This window comes from Nelumbo lutea, chromosome 1, assembly GCF_056320005.1.
Source record: "Nelumbo lutea isolate HS-2025 chromosome 1, American lotus-T2T, whole genome shotgun sequence".
NCBI lineage: Eukaryota > Viridiplantae > Streptophyta > Magnoliopsida > Proteales > Nelumbonaceae > Nelumbo > Nelumbo lutea.
The window spans coordinates 92,450,894-92,467,366 of NC_142684.1; the positions used below are offsets into that span (position 1 = coordinate 92,450,894).

At 38.6% G+C, this 16,473-nt stretch overlaps 1 protein-coding gene across 1 annotated transcript in view; it reads right to left on the reverse strand.

The window, feature by feature from the left end:
* Positions 1-947: 947 nt before the first annotated feature.
* LOC148876138 (putative glucuronosyltransferase GUT1) overlaps positions 948-16,473 on the reverse strand; it is a 31,347-nt gene continuing 15,821 nt past the window's right edge. Inside the window, exons 4-8 of the mRNA XM_088966216.1 lie at positions 15,562-15,631; positions 4,189-4,407; positions 2,792-2,935; positions 1,506-1,641; positions 948-1,434 (exon numbers count right to left, since the gene is read on the reverse strand). Coding sequence (XP_088822342.1) covers positions 1,205-1,434; positions 1,506-1,641; positions 2,792-2,935; positions 4,189-4,407; positions 15,562-15,631 — 799 coding nt within the window. The 3' untranslated portion in view covers positions 948-1,204. The remainder of the gene's footprint in view (positions 1,435-1,505; positions 1,642-2,791; positions 2,936-4,188; positions 4,408-15,561; positions 15,632-16,473) is intronic.

Below are 16,473 nucleotides of genomic sequence, written 5' to 3' on the forward strand. Positions count from 1 at the left end.
TTTGGTTTTCCATTACTCGCAAAGCAATTTGTTCCATAAGTTGGGAATCTCTAGCAAGGAATATTTTTAGAAAAACCCTTATATGATAATCTCTGTATGGAAGAGGGCTATGGTGGTAGATGATTTCTTTGACCTCTGTAAAACGAGAAGACCTCTATTTTGGTGGTCTTTTGAGAGCAAAAGAATCAAGAAGAAACAAGGTGATCTCTTTAGTTGTTGGAGAAACACAAGCTCACAGATCTTCAACTTCATTTCATTTGTTGAAGAATTCTACCTTGCTTCAATAGAAGTCAATACATTAGCGTTTTTTTGTACTATTCAAAGCCACAATTCACCCAAGTGGAAGAAACCCATCAGACATACGCGTGTCGAACCCTTCAATGTAGGAAAGGAATCAAAAGTTTCCACTTCTGGAATGATGTATGAGTGGTAACTTGCATGAAACACCTTGGCCCAGCTATAGCTAAGCGGGGTTAAGAACAAGCTAGTCTAGACCAGTGCTTCTAAAATCTGGTTAGACCTGGCCCATCTTGGCCGGGCCCGGCCAGTCCTAATCGGGTCAATTATGAAAGCTACCTTATGAGATCACCCGTCTGCCATGATGGATCAAGGTGCCAATCAAGACTACGCATCAAATAATTATTATAACAGTCGTAACAGATGGGTCAGGATGATGCAATTGGCATAATCCCTATATCTAATCTCGTATTGAAGCTTTTATCCAGCCTAGATGCAAAATTTTTAATTTAAAAATATCCATGAAAGGTCATATTTTGGAAATGTCAACAGATTTGTCTTTTTTGATGCTGAAACATTTATACTAATGAGAACTTCTTCACTTAGACAACTCGACTAACAGGCTTATTACCCATATTTTACCAGTAGTCAACATTTTACAGATTTGGATGGTTGCTATTATGTTTTATATGAACTTTGTTAAGCTCAAATTGGCCAGAAAATATAGTGAAAAATATATTGAATACAATTTGTTTTTCTTCTTGATATGAGTATACATACGTCAATTCATATCTACATGACTACATTCATCTGACAGAAATCCCGTTAATGAAGAGAACTTGCTGCAGAGAATCAAAAGCATTTCTTCCAGTTGCAACTGGCAAAGATACAAACAATTAAACGAGGGAAACATTGCAAGGGATCCAAGCAATGTGCATAGGAGACAGAAGCACGTGCAGAAGCAAAATCAAGGCAATGGCATAGGAGGTTTCCAATTATGGAACTCCACCAAATTTCTGTTTACAATAGTTATGTTGTGTAGCCAGAATGTTTCTGCTGACTGGTGGAATTTTCTCACCTTCCTCTGAAGCTCCCACATCACACCAACCATTGCTGAACAAGGTTCAGTTTCAGGAGCATAAACCCACAAGCACCTCACCTGTCTACCATGAGCTATCATCCTCTCTATCTCTTCATCTGAGCGTAGAATGCAACTAAGTCAGAAGACATATTCATGAGTAAGGAGAGACTGTAAAGCATTCACTTACTTGGAATTGATTGCAGGTAATCCAGGAGTTCAGGTCCTATACGTGTGGATGGCCACTTTATTGATATCTGGGTGTAGTCGATGACATTCTGGAAAGGCAACTCCACTTGATCGGATAAGATGACTGGAACGCATTCCTGTTTCATATAATGACTAATTAGAGACATCCAGCATGTATAAATTGACTATAAAACAAAGCATGTTCCAATGATGGGGTTTGAGAGCTTTCGTCAAACAAATCATGTAGTAGATGAATCTATAAGATTCAGCAATAAAAAATGCAGCCATTTGGATGGCAGCAATAGAATGTGTTTAGACATTCCACCCCATCTCAATCCTCATGTGGAATTTTTCAGAACCAACAGTGACCCATGTGGCCCAAAGAACCCCCAGTGTACAAAACACACGCAGAAGAGAGACAGACAGAGAGAGACCCTTTTCAGGTCAGAGGTTAAAACTAAAAAGATAGCTATCACTATATAATACAGCCTTGTAAACACCTATTCCTGTAAAGCTGAATTCAATTTTCCAGGAGGTGAGAATCCATCTTATTGTAGATGAAAGTAGTAAGGTGTACTCCCTTATCTGGTTAAGGTAGTGAACTAATCCTAAAGATCCGCCTCACCATACATAGACTTCACCTGAATGCATTTGTGGAATTACCTTCAATTAGACTTGTTCATGGACCAGACTCAGGCTTAGCTTTTGAAAATTTTGAATGGGCCCGGCCCAAAACCTGAGCCCAAAATAGTGTAAAGCCAAGCCTGAAGCCTGGCCTATGAACAGGTCTACCTCCAACCGCCATGGAGATTAAATGTCTCTACCCGGCAATCCTAACCCCAGTAAGAAGAGAAACAACTACAGCTCTAGTAGAGTTGTCATTCCCAATAAAAGTACCAACCACTGAATGTCCACATGGTATACCCATAGGAATCATTAGAAAATCATTGGCATCATCATCATTAACCACAGTTGCCTTTTCATAGGACTTGTTGGAAAAAAAGAACAAATTTAACTGTTTCATATTACAAGGAACAGAGTCAAATATATGTTGGATTGCTAAGCTGATGTAAACATGGAACTGCCAAACTGGAAATTAAAAAAATCAAGAGATGGTCTGGATTGACCATGCTCGCCCATTTGTCCTTAGTGTGTGTGAGCCGTGCAGAAAACAGATGTATATGATCCATCTAGATAGAAAACCTTTTTCCATAACAATATTAGGAATGGATTTTGCTGGAGAGAGGGAGGGGGGAGAGAGAGAGAGAGGGAGAGAATAATGCATACCACAAAATATGATTCATAAAAACGAAGAGTCCATGATGATTCACCACGTGGTGCAAGGCAGAACTTGGCATTGCGCAGATGTTGAAAATACTCTATCCTTCCCAATTTGTCAGGGCCACTAAACTTCAATTCTGGAGATTCCAACTGTTCATAAAATCAAAATGCATGCTCTCTGAAATGAACTATAACTAGCAGGGGATAAATCTCCATCATTGTAATCCATAGCAATCAAAATTCAGAAACAAGTTTTGAACAACAGAGCTTGATATTAAGTACTGAACAACAAGAACAGAAAGCTTGTTTTGAATTCAAAATTTTACCACAAAGAATCCTGTCATTTCTTCCTATCCTGTTATTATCAGAACATAAAGCTAGTTTGAATTCAAAATTTAGCAGGGACAAAACCTAACCTTTGATTCCCGAATGCTTCCAGATGCTGTCACTCCTATTGATACATGACTGAACCAATCCTAGTACTTGTTATGGCATGTATACTTTGCTACTCACCATGTTAAATCTATTCGTTATTACTAAATCAGTTCCTATGTTGCAACAACTTTCTATTTGTCACATCATCCAGAATATGTGAAGTGCATATTGAATACTTCTACTATGAATAGATTGCAAGTACATAAATATTATTAGATATAGAATCATGCCAAGACAACTATGTTCTTTTTCAATGATGTGAAGAAAATTATTCCGTTCTAAGTTTACAAAATCTAGTATTCAAATGACTATATTAGCACATTTGATGGGAACTCCAAGAGCCAAAACAGGTTACCAGCGTTGGGAAACAAATATTAACCCTCTCACCCAAAAATAAAATAAAATTTTGTAGCTGGACACAATTAACTGCTAATAAGTAATGATTTCATCACTTAAATAATCAAACCAAAATAATAGTTAATGGAATAAATATTTCTTCAATTGATAGATGTTTATAGAAAAAGTATAATATTTTTCTGGAGATAGTTAGGATTTTCCATATCAACCAGAATGCAGCACATGCCTCAACAAAGTAATTAATTGGAACCTTGGATTCCATGCACAAGCTTGTTCCCAGAAAATATGGAGGAAAATCAAGATGGAACTGAACTTGTGGATTGATTATTATTTGTCACAGAAAGTGCTTATCACTGCAATAATTTAAAAAATAAAAAGTTGTTTTTTATGTTTCCTTGCATTTCTTGACTTATTACAACTAAACATAATGCAAATCACAGATAATCTTGTTCATGGTTCAACACAGTACAAAACAAAGAAACCTGCTTACTAAGTCATTTTTGACTTTTGCATTTACCGAGCTTTTTTACTGCTCTATCAAAACTTCAATATAAAAGATTCAGCATCCCTTTTAAATTGTTAAAACCCACACAACATGGAAGAAAACAAACCTTATCTGGGAACTGCTTTGCAAGCTCTATCAATTGGAGACGTCCAACTTTTCCCTGGGCTCGACCTAAGAAGTTTGCTAAATATTTTCTCTTTGACAAAGGTAAAGGTTCAACTATGGCAGAACCATCTCTTGTCATCCCGTCATCAACATTTCCAGGAATTATGATATCTTTCCATGTGTTAAAGGCACTTGTGTCCCGCTTATCTGTACGATCTCCCTGTGGTAACATAAAACATTAACAGAATCTGTTAAATGTAAAACCCTCTTGAAGGAGAGAGACTAAAAGGTCAGTTATTTCAACCTCACCCAAAGTCAGTACTGTCTATGCTATTAATACTATTATAAATATTTATAGCTAGTCACAATTCACAAGTGCAATACAAATGATCAAATAAAAGAATCTTAAACCTATCGACCAATTATAGAAAGGCAAACAGCAGTAATTCCACAATACATTATCAAGCATAATCAAGTACAGTAAAAAGAGACCTGAAATAAAAAGAACAAACTTTTAGGCTAACATCATAGTTGTCAAGGCAACGCCTAGGTGGGCACCTAGGCAACAAGGTGTCCTTGGAGGCTCGCCTAGCCTAATCGCCAAGCAGTTTTCTATAGCGTGTTACAAAAAACTTTTATATTCTTAATTTTTTTGAGGTTTTAATTATAAAACAGACATTTTAAACTAAAATATTCATTTTGTGTGTTTATATACTAATTTATTTTTATTATTTTCTTATCTGTTAGGGTTTAATCAACACAAACATTGCCCAAAGCACAATTGCCAAACACCTTGCACGTCACCTAACCCGGCATCGCTAACCCACAAACGCGTGTTCACAAGCACGAGCAGGACGACACTGTTAAGGCTGCGGCAACGCACGCAGTGCTCAACACAGCAAGTGCGACCGCGTCTAGTAGCTGGTTCCCTCTGAAGTTTCCCTCAGGATAGCTGGAGCCCGGGTACGAGTTCTTCTCCTTCTTCTCCTTCTTCTTCTCCTTCTTCTTCTTCTTCTTCTTCTTCTTCTTCTTCTTCTTTTTGGACTGCGAGTACAACTACCATGAGTTCCTTCTCATATGCTGACTTAGCATGGTTCTATGGTGACAACACTTTACTAAAATAAGCCAATGGTTGCCCGTCTTGCATTAACACAACTACTAGACCCATCCCAGACGCATCACATTCAAGTATGAACTGTTTTGAGAAGTCAGGTAATGAGAGAACTGGTGGAGTAGAGATAGCTTGCTTTGGAGTGGCAAAAGCCTGATGAGCCTAGTCACCCCACTAGAATGCATTTTTGTGTAATAAATAAGCGAGCGGTGCTGTCGTTAAAGCATAATGTGGTATAAAGCGCCTCTAGTAACCTGTGGGGCCAAAGAAGGCCCTTAGGGCCTTAACTAATGTGGGTGGTGTCCATCCTTGAATGCAAGCAATTTTGTCAGGATCGGCCATGACCTTTACTCCACATGACCTAGGTATTGGACCTATGTTTGTTCAAAAACATGAGGCCTTTGCGTATAATTGATGTCATCTCAGAAGTTCCAAGGCAATGATTAAATGGTGTATGTGAGAAGCCCAATCAACACTATACACCAAAATATCATCAAAGAAGACTAAAATAAAACGATGCAAATAGGGACAAAATACCTCATTCATGATGGCTTGAAATGTTGCCAATGCATTTGTCAATCCGAATGGCATGACGAGGAATTCATAATGGCCATCATGCGTATGGAATGCAGTTTTTAGTATATCCACCGGGTGCATCCATGTTTAGTAGTATCCCAACCGTAGATCAAGCTTAGAGAATAGAGTGGCTGCATATAAGTCATCCCGTAGTTCATAACAAAGAGGAATGGGAAACCGGTCTTTTATTATAATCTGATTTAAAGCCTGGTAATCAATGCAAAAACTCCACATTCCATCTTTTTCTCATGAACAAGAGGATTGATGCTGAATATGGGCTTGAATTAGGCTGTATGAACTTTTTCTCTAATAATTCTTGTACAATTTTTCCATCTCCCTCTGGAATCTAGGATAACGATAGGGCCTGACATTTGATGAAAAAAGCGGCTAGATCTCATTAATCCGAAACATAGGATCCGATCCAGCAACAACTATTCTCAGATGTAAAACCTTCTACATGTAAAATAAATCCAGCAATGTTGGGATCACATTAACCTCCTCACTCTCCACTAGAATCCTCGCAAATTGGATATTCTCCCATCTCCTATTTCTGAAGTCAAATCTCTTAAAGATTCCACATGCATTTCCTTAGCCCTAAATACTTCTGCACTCCATGCATGTAAAGGAATCCCATAGACATCAATCCAAACAAAACTCATTGAAACAATGTTTTTCCCCAACAATGGTGTCTATCTTTTAAAGAAAATTTCAGGATCCCTTTTAATCCCCAACTTATCTCTCACTAGGGCTTTCTCCATATCTTCGTTCCACCTGAAACTGAAAGAAATAAAGATGCATGCATTCACTTAAGTCCTAACACAAGAAAAACTTAGATGTCTCCATCCATTGCTTGCCCATTTCTCCACATCTCTGATATCAGAGTCAGAGTGAACAAACTTCCCTACCAGGCAATGACTCAGAAACTCCAACCATTCTACCAAACCTAGTTCTCTCACAGAAGCCCCTTTCGTCATCATCGCCATAGACATCACCAACTTGCCGTTCAACCATCAAACTTTCTATCAAGATGTGAATGCCTCTCCAAGACCATCAGGTACTGAAATGTATTCTTCAATGGCTCAGCCACTTCATCCATCAAAGCTTGGATTTGCTTGATCACATCCTTGGAGGCAATTCCCATTTATGCACTTCCGCCAAAATTTCTATAGAATAAAATTTGTAATGGAAAACTACTTAAACCTCCCCTGGATTTTCTGACAAATACTTAAACCTCCCTTGTAGTTTGACCTCTGCAAAATCCTCCCTTTTCACATTCCAAATAAATATGCAAATGCACCCTTTCCAATAATTTTCTTGATAGAAAACACTAACATATTGCTCTGAATTTTTTAAAATCCCATTTTTCCCATAAGAAACTTTAGTGGGATGAAAGTGTACCAAATTACCCTAAAAAAGGTGACTCAAATTATTTAAGTGAGTTTACTAAATAATCTGATTCATATATGTGGATGAACTGAACTGAGTTATGAAGGAAAAAGTAAAAAAATTAAATGTTAAAGGTAACAAGGGCATAGTCATAATTTCAACATCTCTGTTACAGAAAAATTAACAGCAAGACTGATTTGCATATTTATTTGAAATGTGGAGGGAGGTTATTGCAGAGGTTAAAGAAATGGGAGGTTTAAGTATTTGCCAAAAAAAACAGGGGACAATATGAACTTCAAAAGTCAGAAAAGCATAAAAGGATGGAAGAAGAGGCAGTTTAGGTATAAACCCACATACCCAATAAAGAAAAAGTAGAGGATAGAAGGCTTACTGCTATCTGATTTCTGCTTGAAACTAGAAAAATCAAAATAGCATACCTACTTAACTCCAACTATAAACTTCTGACCTACTTAATTCCTAGGCTTTTGTGAAACTCTTACCAGAAAAAACATTTGTGAAACATGGAATGAGAACAACAAAATACTACAACTTGATCAGCCTCCAAAAGATGAATGACAAACCTTATAAGTCCAACCCATGAATTGGAACCCACATGGCATCTCTTGCATAGTGGAACATGGATGTGATCCATTTGAAGTCAGTAAAACTGGAATCATAAAGAGAAGATAAGCATGGTCCCTGTAAACAAATCCAGAGATGCCAATCCCCACATCAGAGGGTTTTCCTTTCCTCTTTTTTTCTTTTTCACTTTTTCTTTATTTCTTTATTTCTTTTTTTTCTTTTTTTTATTTTTGTTTTGTGGGGGAGGTAAGGGGAAGGGAGGTGGGGGTTTGGTGGACCAAAACTAAGTTTTGGAAGAAAGGTTTTCATCACCACCATCACTCTCTACATTTTTTTTTATTTTTGATCAGCAAAATAGCTTTCATTAATAACAGAGAAATTAAGTTACTATAGATAAAGATTACAGACGGACTGACTGCAATCTCCAGTAATTAGTTACAATTCTGCCCAGTACAAGGAAGATCTATTTGCCCCTTGTTTTGCTAGGGTATCCGCCATCCCATTTGCATCCCGTTTGACCCAACCAAACTGAGAGTTGAACTTCCTTGCAAGTGTGTCAATTTCTCTGAAGACAAATTTGAGCTTCCAAGGTGCTGATGTGATGTTTTTGGCCCAAGAGATGACCAATAGTGAATCTCCTTCTATTTCTAAGTCTGTTGTTCCTATCTGCTCAGCCATCTTTAGACCTTGAAGTAGGGCTAGAGATTCAGCCTGTATTGAATCACCAAAACCTATTGGTCCTGAGTAGAGTGCCACCACCACGCCCAACTGATTTCTGAACACACCCCCTAAGCTTGCCCTTCCTGGGTTGCCAAGAGAACTCCCATCAAAGTTCAGTTTTAATTTGTTCAGTGCTGGTGGCTTCCATTCCATACATACAAGTACTTTGGGTATATCTGTTTATGCTACTTCAACCCAATTTCTTAGGATCTCATTCGTGGAGTAGTTTCTGAATATCTCCATGGTCTTCACCCAATGTGCAGTTCTGATTTTTATGGCTTCAATAGCTTCCTCCTTTGTTTTGCTTTTCCAGAAAAGATTCTTAGGTTTCTTTCCTCCCATATAGTCCATACTATAGCTGCTCTTACTGCCTTCCATAAGCACTTTCCTTTTTTACCACATCCTGTGGGGGAAACCATCTGCATCCAAAGAGAGAACAAACAAAATTCCAAATATCAGAAGTAAAAGAGCAGGATAAAAGTAAATGGGTTAGGGTTTCACCACATCCCAAACAAAGGACACACACATGAGGAGAGAGGCAATTGTTTGGCCTCCTTTTCTGTAGCACATCACAAGTGTTTACCTTCCCTAGGAACATTTCCCAGCAGAAAGCTTATACTTTTGGAGGGATCGGTTTAGACCAGATTTCTCTCACTGGGAAGTTCTCCCCCATAGGATCAATGTGAGTGAGCAAACCAAAGAAAGATGCACAGGAAAATAAACCATCAGAAGTTGGGGACCAAACTCTACAATCAGCTATAGATTGGTCCAAGTAAACCTTCTCAAGTATTGAAATCAAAAGCACTGGAGACTCACACTCATTTTCCCTCAACCCTCTTTTGAAACCAAAATCCCAAGAGATCCCTGAATCTGAAAGCACACCAAAGCCTAGCAACATGTTTTGTTTTTATGGTTTGATAAGGAGTAGAGGTCTGGGAATTTGATCATAAGAGGCAGTTCCCCAACCCAAAGGTCTTCCCAGAATAAAACTTTGTTACCACAACCAACTTCAAACCTGATAAATTGAAGAAAGGTTGGATATAATCAAAGATTGCCTTGCAGGGAGATGGAGCTACATTGGGGGCTAGTTTTGCATCCCAGCCGTTCTCTGCTTCACCATGTAAGCTTTTAATGACCCTATGCCACAATCTTTCTTCTTCACAAGGGAATCTCCATAGCCATTTCCCTAGAAGGGCCTTGTTTTCTATAATAGGTTCCCTATACTTAACCAACCCTGCTCCTTAGGGTAATAGACTTGCTCCCACTTCACTAAATGATCTTTCTTTTCTTCACCTGGTTCCCACAAAAAGTCCCTCATAATCTTCTCCAACTTCCTAGCTACCTTCACTGGGATCTTAAATGTGGAAAGGAAATAAGTGGGTAGGTTTGCTAGGGTTGATTTTATCAAGGTGATTGTTCCCTCCAAGGATGTATAATTTCTCTTCCACATTGCCAACTTCTTTATGAACCTCTCTACCGCCGGTTTCCATAAACTTTCGGCTTTCAGATTGATAGACGCATGGCCCTTGTAGGTGTGTGACGTGGCATAGGGAGAAGAGCAGCAGATTTCCTCCCTTTTCTCTTCATTTTCTTGTTAGTTTATTTCTGTTCTATTTCCTTGTAACCGTACGAATAGATCAATAAAGCCAAGGTGTTGGCCTTAGGAAGTAGTCAATTTGGTTAAGTAGTTATTACTTAAGAATAGGTCAAGTTGTTAGTGGTTAAGTAGTTATGTTCCTATGGCTTAGGAATAGGTTAACTACTAGAGAAGCTAATCCCTTAATCAGTGGCTATGTTAGTGGAAGGAAGTTGAGAATTTTCTTGTATTTAAACACCACCCATCCAACATGGGAGGGCAGTTGAAGTTAAATAAATCTTATGGTTTTATTCTCACCTTAAGAAGAATAATCTTTCCTTTCTAGCTTTGACTGGGACCTATCATTGGTATCAGAGCTAGGCACCATGGCTACTAACAAGGAGAGAATTGAGAGCTTAGAGGCTGGACTTGGAGGACTCCAAGATAGCTTTAATCGTATGGAGGCGGGAGTAGCTGATAAGTTCCATCAGTTAGAAGATGCCATCAACAAATTATCGGAAGCTCTACTCTCCAACCGTGCTACATCGACTGCCAACAGCCTCGGATTTAAGGCAAACTCTCCTATCGGGCGTTCTCGCAACATGAGAGAAGAATCTCGAGACAACTCCGAAGTGGTTTGACAATTGTTCTCTTCCAAACTAGCCAAATTGGAGTTTCCTCGATTTGCGGGAGATGACCCCACTGATGGTTCACAAGAGTAGATCAATTTTTTGAATACAAAGGCACTCTTGAATCTCACAAGGTGTCCTTGGCTTCTTTCCATTTGGAAGGCGACGCTAATCAATGGTGGCAATGGTTGAGAAGATCCTATAAGGAAAAAGGCAAAGAGGTGACATAGGAAATTTTTCAAGAGAAACTTTGGGCAAGATTTGGTCCTACCGAATGTGAAGACTTTGACGAAGCATTGTCAAAGATTACACAGGTGGGCTCCTTACGTGATTATCAAAAAGAGTTTGAACAGCTGGGAAATCGGGTACATGGGTGGACTCAAAAGGCATTGGTAGGCACCTTTATGGGAGGTCTTAAAATTGAAATAGCATATGGGATTCGGATGTTTAAGCCAAAATCCTTGAAGGAAGCCATCAGTTTAGCTAGGATGCGAGATGAGCAGCTAAACCGTCAAGAGAAGGCTACATGTCCATTCAATAGGACCACTATCGACTCTTCTCCAACGAAACTGAAGTCCGCTTCACCAATGAAACGACTCACTTGGACGGAGATGCAAAGGAGGCGTGCTCAAGGCCTTTGTTTTAATTGCAATGAGAAATTTGTACCGAAGCACAAATGCAAAGGGCCGCAGTTGTTGTTGCTTGAAGGAAATTATGACGAAAGTGAAACAGATGATGAAGAGGGAGTTCACACCAACCTTTGACGAGCTATGGAACAGATACATCAAATTTGACCTTGAAGACAAGGTCCCTCTGAAAGACGGGGGCAATGATAGACGCATGGCCCATGCAGGTGTGTGACGTGGCGTAGGGAGAAGAGCAACAGATTTCCTCCCTTTTCTCTCCATTTTCTTGTTAGTTTGTTTCTATTCTATTTCCTTGTAACCTGTACGTAGGAATAGATCAATAAAGCCAAGGTGTTGGCCTTAGGAAGTAGTCAATTTGGTTAAGTAGTTATTACTTAAGAATAGGTCAAGTTGCTCAAAGCTAGAAACGAAAGACTATTCTTCTTAAGGTGAGAATAAAACCATAAGATTTATTTAACTTCAACTGCCCTCCCATGTTGGATGGATGGTGTTTAAATACAAGAAAATTCTCAACTTCCTTCCACTAACATAGCCACTGATTAAGGGATTAGCTTCTCTAGTAGTTAGCCTATCCCTAAGCCATAGGAATATAACTACTTAACCACTAAGTAGCCTTCTCTTGACAGTTTAGCTACTCATCTCGCATCCTAACTAAACTGATGGCATCCTTCAAGGATTTTGGCTTAAACATCTGAATCCCATCAACTATTTCAATTTTAAGACCTCCCATAAAGGTGCCTACCAATGCCTTTTGAGTCCACCCTTATACCCGATTTCCCAGCCATTCGAACTCTTTTTGATAATCACATAAGGAGCCCACTTGTGTAATATTTGACAATGCTTCGTCTAAGTCTTCACATTCGGTAGGACCAAGTCTTGCCCAAAGTTCCTCTTGAAAAATTTCTCATATCACCTCTTTGCCTTCTTTCTTATAAGATCTTCTCAACCATTGCCACCATTGATTAGCCTCGCCTTCCAAATGGAAAGAAGCCAATGACACCTTGTGAGATTCAAGAGTGCCTTGGTATTCAAAAAATTGATCTACTCTTGTGAACCATTCGGTGAGATCATCTCCCGCAAATCGAGGAAACTCCGATTTGGCTAGTTTGGAAGAGAACAGTTGTCATCCCACTTCGGAGTTGTCTCGAGATTCTTCTCTCATGTTGCGAGAACGCCCGGTAGGAGAGTTTGCCTTAAATTTAAGGTTGTTGGCAATTGATGCAGCACGGTTGGAGAGTAGAGCTTCTGATAATTTGTTGATGGCATCTTCTAACTGATGGAACTTATCAGCTACTCCCGCCTCCATACGACTAAAGCTATCTTGGAGTCCTCCAAGTCCAACCTCTAAGCTCTCAATTCTCTCCTTGTTAGTAGCCATGGTGCCTACTCTGATACCAATGATAGGTCTCAATCAAAGCTAGAAAGGAAAGACTATTCTTCTTAAGGTGAGAATAAAACCATAAAATTTATTTAACTTCAACTGCCCTCCAATGTTGGATGGGTGGTGTTTAAATATAAGAAAATTCTCAAATTCCTTCCACTAACATAGCCACGGATTAAGGGATTAGCTTCTCTAGTAGTTAGTCTATCCCTAAGTCATAGGAACATAACTACTTAACCACTAACAACTTGACTTATTCTTAAGTAATAACTACTTAACCAAATTGACTACTTCCTAAGGCCAACTCCTTGGCTTTATTGACCTATTCCTACATACAGGTTACAAGGAAATAGAGCAGAAATAAATTAACAAGAAAATGAAGAGAAAAGGGAGGAAATCTGCTGCTCTTCTCCCTACGCCACGTCACACACCTGCATGGGCCATGTGTCTATCACAGATTCCCACCCAAGGGCATACCTAAGTACTCAAGAGGCCAATTTTTCACTTCACAACCTAGCAGATTTGCCATGGCTTGAATGTCCCCCCCCCCTCAATGTTGATTCTAGCTACACAACTTTTTCCCCAATTGACTTTCAATTTAGAGGCCTATTGAAATTCATCCACCAATCTTTTCAGATTCCTTAGACTGGATTCATCATAGCTTTCATAGAAAATGATTATGACATTAGCAAATTGCAAATGAGACACCACCACTTCAAATCTACCCATTCTCCAACCTTTAAACTGGTTTTCTTGATCAGCCTTGATGATTTGTCTACTCAAAACCTCAGCCACAAAGGTGAATAAGAATGGAGATAAAGGAACACCCTGTCTTAGTCCTCTTTTAGCTTGGAAGAAGTCCTTTGCTACCCCATTCATCAAAATAGAAAAGTGTGTTGAGCTAATACATTCTTTAATCCACATCCGCCATCGTTCACCTAGCCCCATCTTTTCCATTAAATTCAACAGAAAGGACAAATCCACCATATCATAAGCTTTTTTTAGGTCCAATTTACAAATCAAACCTTTGCTCCCTTATTTTCTCTTAGCTGCCACACTCATTTGCCACAAAGATTTGATCCACATTCTGTCTCCCTTCTACAAAAGCCCCTTGGTTCTGAGAGATAACATAGGGCAGTACAATCTTCAACCTACTAGCCAGAACTTTAGCAATGATTTTATATAAACTACCCATTAGACTTATCAGCTTGTAATCCTTATGGGTTTTGGCCTCCTTTTTTGACACTAAAGCAATAAAAGTTGCATTTGCTCCAGGCGATAATTTTCCTTCTTGATAGAACTCCACAAATACATCCATTAATTCATCTTTCAAAATTTCCCAACAATCCTGATAGAAAGCCATTGAAAATCCATCCGGCCCCGGAGCTTTAGATCTATCCATCGAGAATATTGCTTCATGTATCTCCTCAATAGTGAAGGCTCTTTCTAGGAGGACAACTTCAGATTCTGGCACTTTGTCCCACTGTAAATCTCCCAATTCTGCAACGTTTTCATTAGAGGATGCTAGGATTGACTTAAAATGATCCACGAAGCATCTTTCAATTTCATCTTTTGCAGTTATTACTCTTCCCTCCACCTCTATACTGGAAATTTGGTTTTTCCGTCTTCTCCCGTTTGCTAGGGAGGGGAAAATTTTCGTATTTCCTACATCTATCATCAATGTATTGGCATCATCATGCCAATACAGTCCTAGAAGCTTATTCTGCCCCATTGTTTTCTTTTCAAAATAAGGAAGAAGGAAACTTCCTCAAGCAGTATATATAGGATGATGCTTATCCCTTGTTGTAATCCTTTCTTTATTCCTGAATAAATTTTGCTTTTTTATTTATTACCCAAAAAGAGTATCATCCTAGAGTTATTTGAGATCCAATGACAAGGAGAATTGAAAGTAGTGTTGGGAAGTCCTCATCTTTCAATGGGTATCTAACTTGAATTTTGGAAAATTCTACAATTTTCCTATCCAATTATCTCTCTTTTTTTTTCAAAAATTTAGGAAAGTTAGAGAAGGAAACTATTTGGCAATGGATAGAGAAAGTGCCATAACTCCATCAGTATGAGTTTGCCTCACACTGGTGGTCCCAAGCATGGATAAAGGAGGGTGTGTCAGGTGGGCGATTGCAGTCAGCATTAAAGCTTTTCGCAAACTCTTATAGTAGCCAACCCCATATTAGTTGGGACAAGGCTTAGATGATGATGGTGGATAATATTGGATAGAGAAAGTGCCACCTGGATGATTGGGCAAGGTGTATGTTCCAAACAAAGCAAGTGGTCTTGGGTTTACTGCTATGATAACTAAATAAAAAATACTATTAAGAATTGCCATTTGTCAAAACATATGGAAGAATGCCTTGATCTTAGATAATGTTTCATTCATGTGTTAGAAATCTGATTCCCCTCAGATGTGGTCCTTTGTGGCAGTTTGATAATTTCTAGTATATTCTCGGTACATGTCAATTCCTAGTTTTTCAGTTATCTCTTTTATTTCTTTTGAAAGTCAATGGATCTAATAAGTGAGTTAGTTTTGTCTTGAGCTAGTCCTAGCAGTGCGGACCACTTTTCAATAAATTGGCCATAAAATTAGTTCTCTTACATTCTTTATCGAAGTTGTAAAAGAACTATGTTTTCTTTTATGGGCTGGTCAAACCTAACTATTTTATTGGTTGGAACCAATGAAGACCAAAGTACAATGTCTAGCATCTATTCAATAGAGCTTATGGATGAACTGAGATTGGAAAATTCATATACCTCAGGTGTAAGAATGATGGATCGGTTCAAATATGTTGCCCAAGACCGAAACAAGTGAGCACCAGCACCACTGCATTTATAGGGAAAAAAACCACACAATCATCAATGATATGAAAGTTCAGAGATAAGCAAATGAAATGAATGGATACACTAATGAAAGATAACTTTTTAAATATACCTCCATATACTAGAGCTTTAGTCTGTTATGAGAGAAATTTATCATAATTCTACCAAAGAACTTAACCCATGAAATGCTTTTTTGCATGGAATCATGAAATAAAAAATATATTTTTTCCAAGGCTCCTGAAAACTGTACGTGTGCATTTAAAAATGTGAATGCTGCATGCCAAAGCTGCAAGAACCAAATCATGTTGCATGTCAATAGTTGAAAAAAACAAATTATGTGCATCTGAACTCTGCTAGGTTAGACAATATAGGAGCTCAAGGATTTCACTACTGATGAGCTGTGAGGGAATGATCTTATGTGGCATCATTTGCCTACCTAAGGAGCAAAGAAACTCAACTTGGACTTTTGCTCCCTTGAGAACTAAGGAACTCAGGAGTTGGAGGTGCATTCAAAGCCTATGAGGGATGAAACTTTACTAGTATGCATTGGTTATATAGGCTTTGAGTATTTATTCAATCTAAGAATATGTCAGACTGCATCTGATGCACTCCCTAGGTTTTACTAGGCTGGAGGTTGACGAGAACTCCCAAGTGGTGATTCAGTGGATGCAGGATAATTTTTTGAAGAAAGGTAAAGTATAACGAATTAACTTAACAAAAAATGGTCCACTGTATAATGAGATTTTGTACAAGTATATCCCAAAAAAAGGACCTCAAAAGAAATTCACCCACAAAAAAGAAACACCCAAGTCCCAAGATATCATCCTTAAAAGAATTTGGAATAGA